The 13,145-nt window shown below is 41.8% G+C and overlaps 1 protein-coding gene across 1 annotated transcript; it reads right to left on the bottom strand.

Annotated features, from left to right (window-relative positions):
* Positions 1-201: 201 nt before the first annotated feature.
* LOC127293472 (uncharacterized) lies at positions 202-1,452 on the bottom strand. Its single transcript, XM_051323107.2, has 2 exons — positions 1,026-1,452; positions 202-738 (listed from the first exon to the last, which is right to left on the bottom strand). Exons 1-2 carry the CDS (start codon positions 1,439-1,441, stop codon positions 453-455), a joined length of 702 nt encoding a protein of 233 aa, XP_051179067.1. The 5' UTR covers positions 1,442-1,452; the 3' UTR covers positions 202-452.
* Between the last annotated feature and the right edge of the window lie 11,693 nt (positions 1,453-13,145).

Genomic DNA, 13,145 nt, shown 5'->3' with positions numbered 1-13,145 from the left:
ATCACCTCACCATATGGAAGTTCCTTGCTCTCAGCTTCATAAAAGGCCAGGATTCTTAGGACCAGGTTTGGAGGAATCTCTGCCACCAACTTGATCGACAAATGAGGCGCTAAGGAATTAGTGTCGGTGAAGGCTGGGTCATGCAAGAGATTTTTTAGTGTGTTGCTTCGACTTTTGCAAAATTCAAAATAAACAAGAACAAAGGGAAACAAGATTTTGCCTCCTAAAGAATTCGTTTTTCCAGTAATAGACCTATCACAATATATTACACAAACAAGATTTCCAGACTAAAGGTAAAACAATCTACACATGCTTCTAATTGATAACCTCGATCGCAGAAAGCTACTGAAAAAGGAAGAAATATGGAGCTGGAACTCTGGAAGTGTCTAGTTCCACCGCTCAATGCCCACTTATTTCTGATAGATGTCAGATGCATTGGCTAAATAGCTAGCTTATGCACTCTTTCTTGCCTCTATATGCAGGTGGTTCCTGTTACTTGTTCTTGACAGAAGGCCCCTTGGCATCGCCTTCTTCCTTATAATATTACTGTGCGGCCCAGGAATGTGGCACAAGGTTGACGAACGGCTCGCGCGAGGTTCTGCAGAAGCCTGTTCTCTGCGCACCTTCATTCTGGTGCTGTAAGTGGTGGTCTTCTTTGGGACGTCTTTCAAGGATATTTCAGGGGATAGATGGGCGAATGACCGGGACTTCCCGTGGTAGTACTTAGACAACCCTGACCTGTTGTAGGTGAATCATATATTTTAGTGATTATCTTAAAAGAATAGAAAACATAGTAAATTGCATAATCTACTAGTGCTGAATGATCAACTAGAGATCTTATATATAAGATGTATATGAAGTGAGCTTAATTTCTATACCTAGTACATCACCATCTATAGCTGGCATCTTATGTCTTTCATTGCCACTAGGAACCGATTTTGAGGGTTTAAGGGTTTTGCCGATATGATGATTTGGAACAAAAACAGTATAGTTTAGGTAACAAAAAAAAAAGAAGATCAGTGTACCTTAAAGAAAGGTTGGCCAACAGCGGCGACAGCCCGTCCAGCTGATGTTCTGCTAACGACGATGACCTCGTCGTAGGATCAGCCACCACCAAGGAGGACTCTATCTCGTCGTGATCGTCTTCGACCATCAGGCTGGACGTGGACGAGAACAAAGCCACCCTGGAGCCAGAGCTCTCGTCGGGGCCATCTCCGTCCCCGCGGCCGCCGGCGATGAACAGCTCTCCGCTTTTCTCATGGAGCACATCATCTGCTTTCCTCTGCTCACCCATCACGCCTAGCATGTTCATATGTTGTGGCTGTTCGTTCCGCTTTATAGGTGCAAGCAGAAGAGCCGGTAAGGATCTTGGATATGATCGATTTCGTGAAAATGGAAAGGTGAACAGAGAGAGGGCGGTAATTGGGGGATATTCATCCATTCATGGACATAATGCTTGCGTATAGACGGAAACGCCAGCCTTCGCCAGCCATCCCCGAATCCCTTATCGCTGAAAATGGATAGCCGAGGCGAAAAAGCCAAAAAGGAAGGCTTCGTCATCATCCGGCCGGTATATATGTGTGTCAGCCCCTATCGCTTCACCTAGCCGAAGAACGATGGGTATGACCGTGTGCATCCTCCGGTAACTATTGGCCATCGGATAAGAACGTACCCGTAGATTACGCACGGGAATGTAATTAAGCATAGTGGTGAATGCTAATTAAGGTTCGGATTAAAATACGCTTGAATCACGGAAGCACGCGCCCTTATTTCCGACCTGGATTACAGCCGAGGGAAAAAAAAAAGCCTTCGCGATTGGGCCCTTCCCCAACGGGATTGATCTGAAGAGGAATGACCAGAAATTGGATTGATCTTTTTTTTAGCATGAAATTCGATTAATCTTTGGGGCGTGCTCAGCGTCGGTCGGCCGATCTGGGCTAGAATATCGGTGTTGCAGTCAGCGCCGTCCGATCGTGATCAAACGACCAGAACAAGCCGCAGCGCAATTTAGCATTTTGGCTCCTAGTTTTTGAGAAATCAACCCGTGATCCTAACTTCTTCACTTAGGAATGAAAAGGTCTATCTCTTTGGCTCTATGCTTCCCTGTATTGACGATAAATATGCCACTGTGCTGATTTATCCCTAGGGTAGAGGGTGTTGCAACAAAAAAAGTCACCCCATATATAAAAAATACTTTTACAACAAAAAGTCACAACATTTACAAAAAATAATGTCACAACAAAGTGGTTAAACCAACAAATTGTTTTGCTGGAGATTGATTTGCAACAAAAGTAGCCAATATTATTAACAAAAATCAGAGAAAATTACAACAAAAATCCATATGTTAGCAAAAAATAGAAAAGAAAAAAAATAATTTGCTACATATTGAATTACAACAAAAGTCACCAACTTTTTTTTACAAAAAGTCACAAATGATTACAATAAAAAAAATCAATATGTTTGCAAAATGATGCAAATTGGTCAAGCGGCATTTAATTTGCTACGGATTGAATTACAACAAAAGTTGCAAACTATTTTTACAAAGGTATCAAACGATTACAACAAAAATCTTTATAATTGCACATACTGCAAAGTGGTGAAGCAACAATTAATTTGCTACATATTGAATTACAACAAAATTCACCAACTATTTGTACAAAAGTCAGAAATGATTAAAACAAAAATATATATGTTCGCAAACAATGCAAAGTGGTCAAGCAAAATTTAATTTGGTACATACTGAATTACAACAAAAAAAAACACCAACTATCTTTACAAAAAGTCACACACCAATACAACAAAAATCTGGTGCATAAAGAAGCGAAGCAGCACACCACCAATTGGTTTCTATGTGTCTTGAGTGCTTGGCCAGAACGTGTGGGCGAACATGTGATGGGTCATGAGGGCGAACAGGTGATGGGCTAGATTCCAGCCAAGCCAGCGAGTCACGGGCCCAACAGCGAACGGGGAACCGAGCCACCGATCTTTTTCCCTCGATCTATCGCCGGATGGGAAACATTTTCCTTAATCTTTGGTTGTGGGTGTACAAATTACGAACAGGACTTTAAACAAAACAACAATTACATCATAGTCATTCAATTTTAGACACTGTTCCCTAAAATTGAAAGTAAAATCTATATAAGGTCCTTCTCCACCGGGATGGATATGACGCCACGGAGCATAGGCTTCGACGCCACTGTCAGGGACTACGCAACTTGAGGTGGTGTAGGCGGGGATCCACATGGAAGCTAATGAAGGCCTCCTATATGGCTCGATAGTCATCGGGAGGTTGTAGGATAGATGCCATCTGGCAGTCGCCACTACCATAGCTCGGAGTGGCCGCCATTGGCCATAAATTTTCAACTTTTACCTCTGCTTAAAATAGCTAGAGCCTTCAAAGGCTGTAGCTAGAGACTTCAAAGGCTGTACAGAAATAGCCGCTAATAGCCCAACTAAGGCGATTTAGCCTTGATTAAGCCCTATAGCGGCTAACTTCCCGCTCAACAGGCCCAAAATTTCTGGACAAAATTTTTCAGCATTGCGGTCCATTTCTTTGGAAATATCCCATGAGGCTAACCCTAGCCACAAAATATCCCATGTCCCTTATCTCCCAAACTAGGCAGGATAGGAGAGGCACCCATGGCGGTGCGGCCTTGCTGTGGAACCTGACCATTATCACACACGCCCTCGCTACCGAGGTGCTTAAGCTCTTCAACGCGCTACTGAATGCGGAGGTGGCGAGGTGTCTTGCTAGTTATCTGAAATTGCTGTTGCTTGGTGTGAGTTTGTATCTGTGAAGAATTTGTTGTTGGTATATAATTTATGGATAGATCTATGTCCTGAATTGTTTCATGATGTTATAATATTTTGACAAAACTATGTATTTAACTATAGGTGAACTATGTCTTGATTAGGTGTATCTCTTATTTGGATATGTTATTATGTTATGCATCTGTGAATTATTGATATATAAACGATTATATGCTACGCAATTATGGTGCTCCAGTGATGGCGCTAGACAACCTTGTTGGCAGTTGTTGTGGAAGCGGTTGGGAAACCCAAAGAGGAAGGCGTGATGAGCATAGCAACAAGTTTTCTCTCGGTATGAAACCAAGGTTTAATCGACCAGTAGGAGAAAGACGTGACTTCTGAAGGTGTTGTTGGCTGACTAGTGGCAGGGCGCAATACCGGCGTCAACAACAACGTGGAACCTGCACACAACACAACCAAAGTACTTTGCCCCAACTTTCAGTGAGGTTGTCAATCTCACCGGTTTGCTGAACACAAAGGAATAGACGTATCAAGTGAAAGGAGATGTTTACAGAAAGTAAACATAACATGATTGCAATTGAATTTATTAGTAAAGGAAATAGGACCGGGATCCACAGTTCACTAGAGGTGTCTCTCCATAAAGATAAATAGCATGTTGGCTGAACAAATTACAGTTGGGCAATTGATAGAATATCGATCAGTACATGACAAGATGATCACTATGAGATTTGATATGGGCATTACAACATAATACATATACAGTAATCCAACTGCGTATATGACTAATAATCCACCTTCAGGTTAGCATCCGCACCCCTTTCAGTATTAAGTTGCAAGCAACAAATTATCGCATTAACCAATGTGTGTAAAGTAAACAATAGAATTAACCTCGGATAAAACATTGTTGTTTTCTCCCTAGTAGAAACGTCATATCTACAATCTTAGAAGCTAAACGTCACTCTCCAAGAAAACTAGAGGCATGAACCTACTATCGAGCATAAATACGGGCCCCTCTTGGAGTCACAAGTGTCCACTTGGCCAGAGTTTCTACTACCAACGGAGAGCATGAAAGATCACAAATAACATATGACATGCATATATAATCAATCTCAACATAGTATACAATATTCATCGGATCCCAGCAAACCAAACATATATGATTACATAAAGATGATCTTGATCATGTAGGGCAGCTCACAAGATCGATACATGAAGCACAAAGTGGAGAAGACAACCATCTAGCTACTGCTATAGACCCATAGTCTAGGGATGAACGACTCACACATCACTTGGGATGCGGGCATGGCGATGTAGATGCCTCCGGTGATGATTTCCCCCTCCGACAGGGTGCCGAGAAGAGCTTCAAAACCCCCCGAGATGGGTTCTGCGCTGGCGGCCACGATGGAAATTTTCGTGGATGGAGGCTAATAACCCACAAGTATAGGGGATCGCAGCAGTCTTCGCGGGAAGTAAATCCCAATTTATTGATTCGACACAAGGGGAGACAAAGAATACTTGAAAGCCTTAACAACGGAGTTGTCAATTCAGCTGCACCTGGAAACAGACTTGCTCGCAAGAGTTTATCAGTAGTAACAGTTTTATAGCAGTAGCAGTAGTGAAATAACAGCAGCAGAGTAACACGGACAGCAATAGTAATTATAGTAAACAACAGGATTAAAATACTGTAGGCACGGGGACGGATGACGGGCGTTGCATGGATGAGAGAAACTCATGTAACAATCATAGCAGGGCATTTGCAGATAATAATAAAACGGTGTCCAAGTACAAAGCAATCAATAGGCATGTGTTCCAATTATAGTCGTACGTGCTCGCAATGAGAAACTTGCACAACATCTTTTGTCCTACCAGCCAGTGGCAGCCGGGCCTCAAAGGAATCTACTGGATATTAAGGTACTCCTTTTAATAGAGTACCGGAGCAAAGCATTAACACTCCGTGAACACATGTGATCCTCACATCACTACCATCCCCTCAGGTTGTCCCGATTCTTGTCACTTCGGGGCCATTGGTTCCGGACAGCGACATGTGTATACAACTTGCAGGTAAGATCATAAAACAATGAATATCATGATGAAACAATAACATGTTCAGATCTGAGATCATGGCACTCGGGCCCTAGTGACAAGCATTAAGCATAGCAAGTTGCAACAATATCATCAAAGTATTAATTACGGACACTAGGCACTATGCCCTAACAATCTTATGCTATTACATGACCAATCTCATCCAATCTCTACCATCCCCTTCGGCCTACAGCGGGGGAATTACTCACACATGGATGGGGGAAACATTGCTGGTTGATGGAGAGGCGTCGGTGGTGATGATGGCGATGATCTCCTCCAATTCCCCGTCCCGGCGGAGTGCCAGAACGGAGACTTCTGGCTCCCGAGACGGAGTTTCGCGATGTGGCGGCGTTCTGGAGGCTTTCTGGCGACTTCGACTTCTCCCCGTGCGTTTTTAGGTCGAAGGCAATAAGTAGTCCGAAGGAGGGCGTCGGGGGCTGACCGAGGCCGCCACACACTAGGGCCGCGCGGGCCCCTCCTGGGCCGCGCCGGCTTAGTGTGTGGGGCCCTCGGGCCCCCACCTGGCTTGCCCTTCTGGCTCCGCCAATATTCTGGGAAAATAGGACCTTCTGCATAAATTCCGAGGATTTTCCTGAAAGTTGGATTTCTGCACAAAAACGAGACACCAGAGCAGTTCTGCTGAAAACAGCGTTAGTCCGTGTTAGTTGCATCCAAAATACACAAATTAGAGGCAAAACAATAGCAAAAGTGTTCGAGAAAGTAGATACGTTTTGGACGTATCAACTCCCCCCAAGCTTAGCTTATTGCTTGTCCTCAAGCAATTCAGTTAACAACTGAGCGATAAAAGAACTTTCACGAACACATTTGTTCATATGATGTATATATTCTCATAATATGGCTAACACTTAGGCAGTTCATAATGAGATGCATACAAATAAGATCATCTAACAGCTATGTCAATCATGGAGAGGTACCAACAATTAATAATAAGCATCAAGAATCATGTATATAAGCAGGATTGCAATGTTCATAAGAGAGTATGATAAAGTGGTATCTCGCTTGCCCATATTTGATCGGCAAAACATAAATGCCAAGGCACCTCTGAAGTTCATAGAAAGACTAGAAGTAGTGATTGTCAAAGATAAAAGCATCAAAGTTATACCACAATCAATCATATTTTGAGACAAGCATATTATACTAAGAATGACAGTTGTGCTCTCAAGATAGTGCTCAAAGAAAGAATGGAGACACAACATAAAAGTAAAAGATTGACCCTTCGCAGAGGGAAGCAGGGATTAACATGCGCTAGAGCTTTTCATTTCTAAAACAGGGGTAAAATTATTTTGAGAGGTGTTTGTTGTTGTCAACGAATGGTAATGGGTACACCAACTACCTCGCCAACCGGACTTCCAAGAGCGGCTCCCATGAATTATTTTTATGTTTATGCAGCACTCCTTCCAACCTTTCTTTCACAAACCATGGCTAACCGAATCCTCGGGTGCCTGCCAACAATCTCATACCATGAAGGAGTGCCTTTTTATTTTAGTTTTATCATGATGACACTCCCCCCAACCTTTGCTTACACAAGCCATGGCTAACCGAATCCTTCGGGTGCCGTCCAACAATCACATACCATGGAGGAGTGTCTATTTAGGTTAATTAATTTGAGACTGGGAATCCCATTGCCAGCTCTTTTTGCAAAATTATTAGATAAGCGGATGTGCCACTAGTCCATAATGAAAGTCCGTCAAGAGTAAATGACAAGGTTGAAAGTTAAGCACCACATACTTCCTCATGAGCTATGAAACATTAACACAAATTGAGAAGCATTTGAAGGTTTTAAAGGTAGGGCATGAGAATTTACTTGGAATGGTTTGAAATGCCATGCATAGGTATTTATGGTGGACACTTTGGAACAACTTGGTTTTCAGGTGTTTGGAAGCACGAGCAGCGTTCCCGCTCAGTACAAGTGAAGGCTAGCAATAGACTGGGGAGCGACAAATCAAGAGAGCAGTCACTGTCATAATCATGCTTGCGGCAAAATAAATTAACGGAGGCATAAAAGTGATACAAGAACTCTGAAGCAATGTAAATCATCGAGGCTTAATTGACTTTTGTTCAGTCATATGCATGCGTGAGCATGTGCCAAGTCGATATAAATGAATTATTCAGAGGAGGATACCACAATACCATACCTACTTATGAATAAAACAATGCAAGCAAACATCCATGACATGCTACTCATATTAATAAATTGGAGCTAAACATGAGAGATCATGAACTACTAGACTTTCTCAAATGACATATACCTCACATGAACCAACTAAGCATGCTCACATGGATGAGTATATGTACAAAAATGAAAACAAATAGAGTTCATACCAGCCTCTCACCACAATCCAATTGTCGTAGATCGTCATTATTGCCTTTCACTTGTGTAGCTTGGATAATATGAAATGAAAACCACGCTCCAGCCACCGAAGACCATTGAACTCAAGATGAACTTTACAAACCAAAGAAGAACAGCAAATATTTTTGGTGTTTTCGAATTTGAGAACAAGAACAAAAGGAAACAAGCAAACCAAGCAAAATCTTTTTGGATTTTCTTATAGCAAACCAACGATAGCAAATAAAACAAAATAAATGCTAGAAACCAAAAAAAACAAATGATGAAGAGAAACAACAGAAATATTTTTGGTCTTTTTGTGTTTTGGGAAAGAAACAAAGCAAAAACAAGAAATGGCAAACTAGAAAAGTCACATAAACACAAAGCAGCAGAAATTCGTCAAACTTGACAGCAGTACAGTACTCGATTTTTAAGAAATTCTTCCACTGCTCAAATCGAAAAGTGTTCAACTAATGAAAGTTAGGTAACAACCTGGGGAACATGCACAAAAATTGGCTTCGCAAAATACTGTTTTGGCTATTTTTGGGAATTTTTTCGGTAACAGTCCAGAATCTGTTTTCAGGCAGCACTTCCCTAAATATCATCTTCCTCTCATTAGAAAACCACTAAAAGAAACTAAACAAGTATATACAAGTATCCAGCAACCATAATATGAAAAGAATGAGTGATGCCGGTATACCTCCCCCCAAGCTTAGGCTTTTGGCCTAAGTGGAGTTCAATCCCAGCGAGGCCATGAAGTTGCATCTCCGTAGTACGACGAAGATGGATCATATTCCGGGTATGTGCTAGAAGAAGCACCCGGATACGTGATGGTGTAGTCGTAGGAGGGCTCGGCGTCCTCGGAGTCATGCTGCTGGTGGAAGTCTTGTATCTTCATCTTTTCCTCCACCTCCTCCTTAGTGCGCGACCATGGTTCCCTGTCAATGCTGAACAAATCTGGCTGGGGAAGAGGGATTTCCTTCTCATCCCCGTCAGCAAACAACATTCTATAGACCATGTTATCTAAAGTGGAATCAGCGGTAACAAAATGATGGCTTTTCATAGCAGCAATATCAAGCCTCCTAGGGGTTAATGGCACATCATTAGAATCAAGAGGAAGTCTTAAATGTGTTAAAATGCGCAATGCAATAGTTCCTCCAAAAATAGGCCCCCTGTTAGACAGGCGGCGAGCAATAAGAGAACCAAGATGATAAGGTGTCTGTCCAGTAAGTGCAGCATTCAAGAAAGCAAGATGGTAGCTAGAAATATTGCTAGTGTTCTCCCTACCAAGAATGCTAGTAGCAATGTAATAGGCAAAATACTTAATGGCGGGGAGTTGGATGTTTCTTATCTTGCCACGCTGAATGGTGCGACAATCATCATCGGTGATCCCTCGATAGAGCTCCAACAGGTCCCGGGGGTTGTCATCAATCCTTCTTGATGTACCTACAGGGGCAATATCCAATGCAACACAAAATTCTTCCAATTCCATAGTAATAGGATTACCATAAATCTTGAATGCAACTGTCGGCTGATACGTCTCCAACGTATCTATAATTTCTGATGTTCCATGCTTGTTTTATGACAATACCTACATGTTTTGCTTGCACTTTATATCATATTATGGCATTTATTGGACTAACCTATTAACAAGATGCCACAGTGCCAGTTTCTGTTTATTATGTCTGTTTATTGCAGAAAAGGCCCAAAAACCAAAGTGCTCGGAAAAATCCAGAAAAATTACAGAAATTCTATTTCGCCGGAAGACTCACGGAGCCAGAAGGGCAAGCCAGTGGGAGGCCCAGGGCCTCCTCCCAATAGGCCGGCGCGGCCTGGAGGGTGGTCACCCCACCCTATGGGGTGGGCCCCTCGGGACACTTCCGATTCCGACTCTTCGCCTATTTAAGCCGTCGTGACCTAAAACTTCGACACCGATTGACGAAACTCTAGAAAGACTCCAGGGGCGCCGCCACATCGCGAAACTCCAATTCGGGGGACAGAAGTCTTTGTTCCGGCACCCTGCCGGGACGGGGAATTGCCCCCGGAGTCATCTCCACCGCCGTCTCCACCGCCATCTTCACCGCCATCGCTGTCTCCATGATGAGGAGGGAGTAATTCACCCCCGGGGCTGAGGGCTCCACTGTAGCTATGTGGTTCATCTCTATCTCTTTGTGATCTAGTTGAATGTCATCTATGTGCTACTCTAGTGATGTTATTAAAGTAGTCTATTCCTCCTGCACGGTGTAATGGTGACAGTGTGTGCATCGTGTAGTACTTGGCGTAGGCTATGATTGTGATCTCTTGTAGATTATGAAGTTAACTATTGCTATGATAGTATTGATGTGATCTATGCCTCCTTTCGTAGCGTGAAGGTGACAGTGTGCATGCTATGTTAGTACTTGGTTTGGTTGTGTTGATCTATCGTGCACTCTAAGGTTATTTAAATATGGCCATCAAATATTGTGGAGCTTGTTAACTCCGGCATTGAGGGTTCGTGTAATCCTACACATTTAGTGGTGTTCATCATCCAACAAGAGGGTGTAGAGTCTAGCATCTATCTATTTATTCTGTTATGTGATCAATGTTGAGAGTGTCCACTAGTGAAAGTATGATCCCTAGGCCTTGTTTCCTAAATACTGCTATCGCTTCTTGTTTACTGTTCTACTGCATCTGTACTGTCCGCAATATTACCACCATCATCCACACGCCAGCAAGCACTTTTCTGGCACCGTTACTACTGCTCATATATATTCATACCACCTGTATTTCACTATCTCTTCGCCGAACTAGTGCACCTATTAGGTGTGTTGGGGACACAAGAGACTTCTTGCTTTGTGGTTGCAGGGTTGCTTGAGAGGGATATCTTTGACCTCTTCCTCCCTGAGATCGATAAACCTTGGGTGATCCACTTAAGGGAAACTTGCTGCCGTTCTACAAACCTCTGCTCTTGGAGGCCCAACACTGTCTACAAGAATAGAAGCACCCGTAGACATCAAGTAATTTTCTGGCGCCGTTGCCGGGGAGGAAAGGTAAAAGGCACTCATACTCCGGTTCCAGGTAACAGTACTTTTCTGGCGCCATTGTGTTTGTGCTCGAAGCTATTTCCTTTAGATCCTGCAATTGCATCTTTTTGTTTCTTGTTTACACTAGTTAGGCATAATGGAAAACAACAAAAACATGAGAGATCTTTATAAACTTTATCTTGAATTAGGACATGATGTGTTTGAAGAGAGAATTAAAAAACCCATGGAACTTTATATGCATGCTAATGGGAATGTTATTAATATGAATGCTTTGAACACTATTGTTGCTAATGCTATGGAAAATTCTAAGCTTGGGGAAGCTGGTTTTGATGAGCATGATCTTTTTAGTCCACCAAGCATGGAGGAGAAAATTTACTTTGATGATACTTTGCCTCCTATTTATGATGATTATAATGATAGTGGTCTTTTGGTGCCGCCTACTATGGAGAGTGAATTTGATTATGATTACAATATGCCTCCTATATTTGATGATAGCCACTTTGTTGAATTTGCTCCCACTACAACTAATAAAATTGATTATGCTTATGTGGAGAGTAATAATTTTATGCATGAGACTCATGATAAGAATATTTTATGTGATAGTTATATTGTTGAGTTTGCTCATGTTTCTACTGAAAGTTATTATGAGAGAGGAAAATATGGTTGTAGAAATTTTCATGTTACTAAAATGCCTCTCTATGTGCTGAAATTTTTGAAGCTACACTTGTTTTATCTTCCTATGCTTGTCACTTTGCTCTTCATGAACTTGTTTATTTACAAGATTCCTATGCATAGGAAGCATGTTAGGCTTAAATTTGTTTTTAATTTGCTCTTGATGCTCTCTTTTTGCTTCAAATACTATTTCTTGCGAGTGCATCATTAAAACTGCTGAGCCCATCTTAATGGCTATAAAGAAAGAACTTCTTGGGAGATAACCCATGTGTTTATTTTACTACAGCACTTTTATTTTATATTTGAGTCTTGGAAGTTGTTACTACTGTAGCAACCTCTCCTTATCTTATTTTATTGCATTGTTGTGCCAAGTAAAGTCGTTGATAGTAAGGTTCATACTAGATTTGGATTACTGCGCAGAAACAGATTTATTTTCTGTCACGAATCTGGGCCAAATTCTCTGTAGGTAACTCAGAAAATTATGCCAATTTACGTGAGTGATTCTCAGATATGTACGCAACTTTAATTCAATTTGAGAATTTTCATTTGAGCAAGTCTGGTGCCTCAATAAAATTCGTCTTTACGGACTGTTCTGTTTTGACAGATTCTGCCTTTTATTTCGCATTGCTTCTTTTGCTATGTGGGGTGGATTTCTTTGTTCCATTAACCTCCAGTAGCTTTGGGCAATGTCCAGAAGTGTTAAGAATGATTGTGTCACCTCTGAACATGTAAATTTTAATTATGCACTAACCCTCTAATGAGTTTGTTTCGAGTTTGGTGTGAAGGAAGTTTTCAAGGGTCAAGAGAGGAGGATGATATACTACGATCAAGAAGAGTGAAAAGTCTAAGCTTGGGGATGCCCCGGTGGTTCATCCCTGCATATTTCAAGAAGACTCAAGCATCTAAGCTTGGGGATGCCCAAGGCATCCCCTTCTTCATCGACAAATTATCAGGTTCCTTCTCTTGAAACTATATTTTTATTCGGTCACATCTTATGTACTTTACTTGGAGCGTCGGTTTGCTTTTGTTTTTTTTTTGTTTGAATAAATGCTTGTGTGGGAGAGAGACACGCTCCGCTGGTTCATATGAACACATGTGTTCTTAGCTTTACTTTTAATGTTCATGGCGAAGGTTGAAACTGCTTCGTTAAATTGATCTGGTTGGAAACGGAAAATGATACATGTAGTAATTGGTAATATGTCTTGGACAATGTGATTCTTGGCAATTGTTGTGCTCATGTTTAAGCTCTT

This window comes from Lolium perenne, chromosome 1 (assembly GCF_019359855.2).
Source record: "Lolium perenne isolate Kyuss_39 chromosome 1, Kyuss_2.0, whole genome shotgun sequence".
Classification (NCBI taxonomy): Eukaryota; Viridiplantae; Streptophyta; class Magnoliopsida; order Poales; family Poaceae; genus Lolium; species Lolium perenne.
Note: the sequence above shows the minus strand (reverse complement) of the source record. Positions and strands in the feature narration are given on the sequence as shown.

Bases quoted from the DNA above. Each gene is read 5' to 3' on its own strand.
- LOC127293472 (XM_051323107.2), bottom strand. From the start codon at position 1,441: ATGGATGAATATCCCCCAATTACCGCCCTCTCTCTGTTCACCTTTCCA. The intron at 739-1,025 runs GTACACTGATCT...CACCTACAACAG, and splicing joins TTGGCCAACCTTTCTTTAAG to GTCAGGGTTGTCTAAGTACT.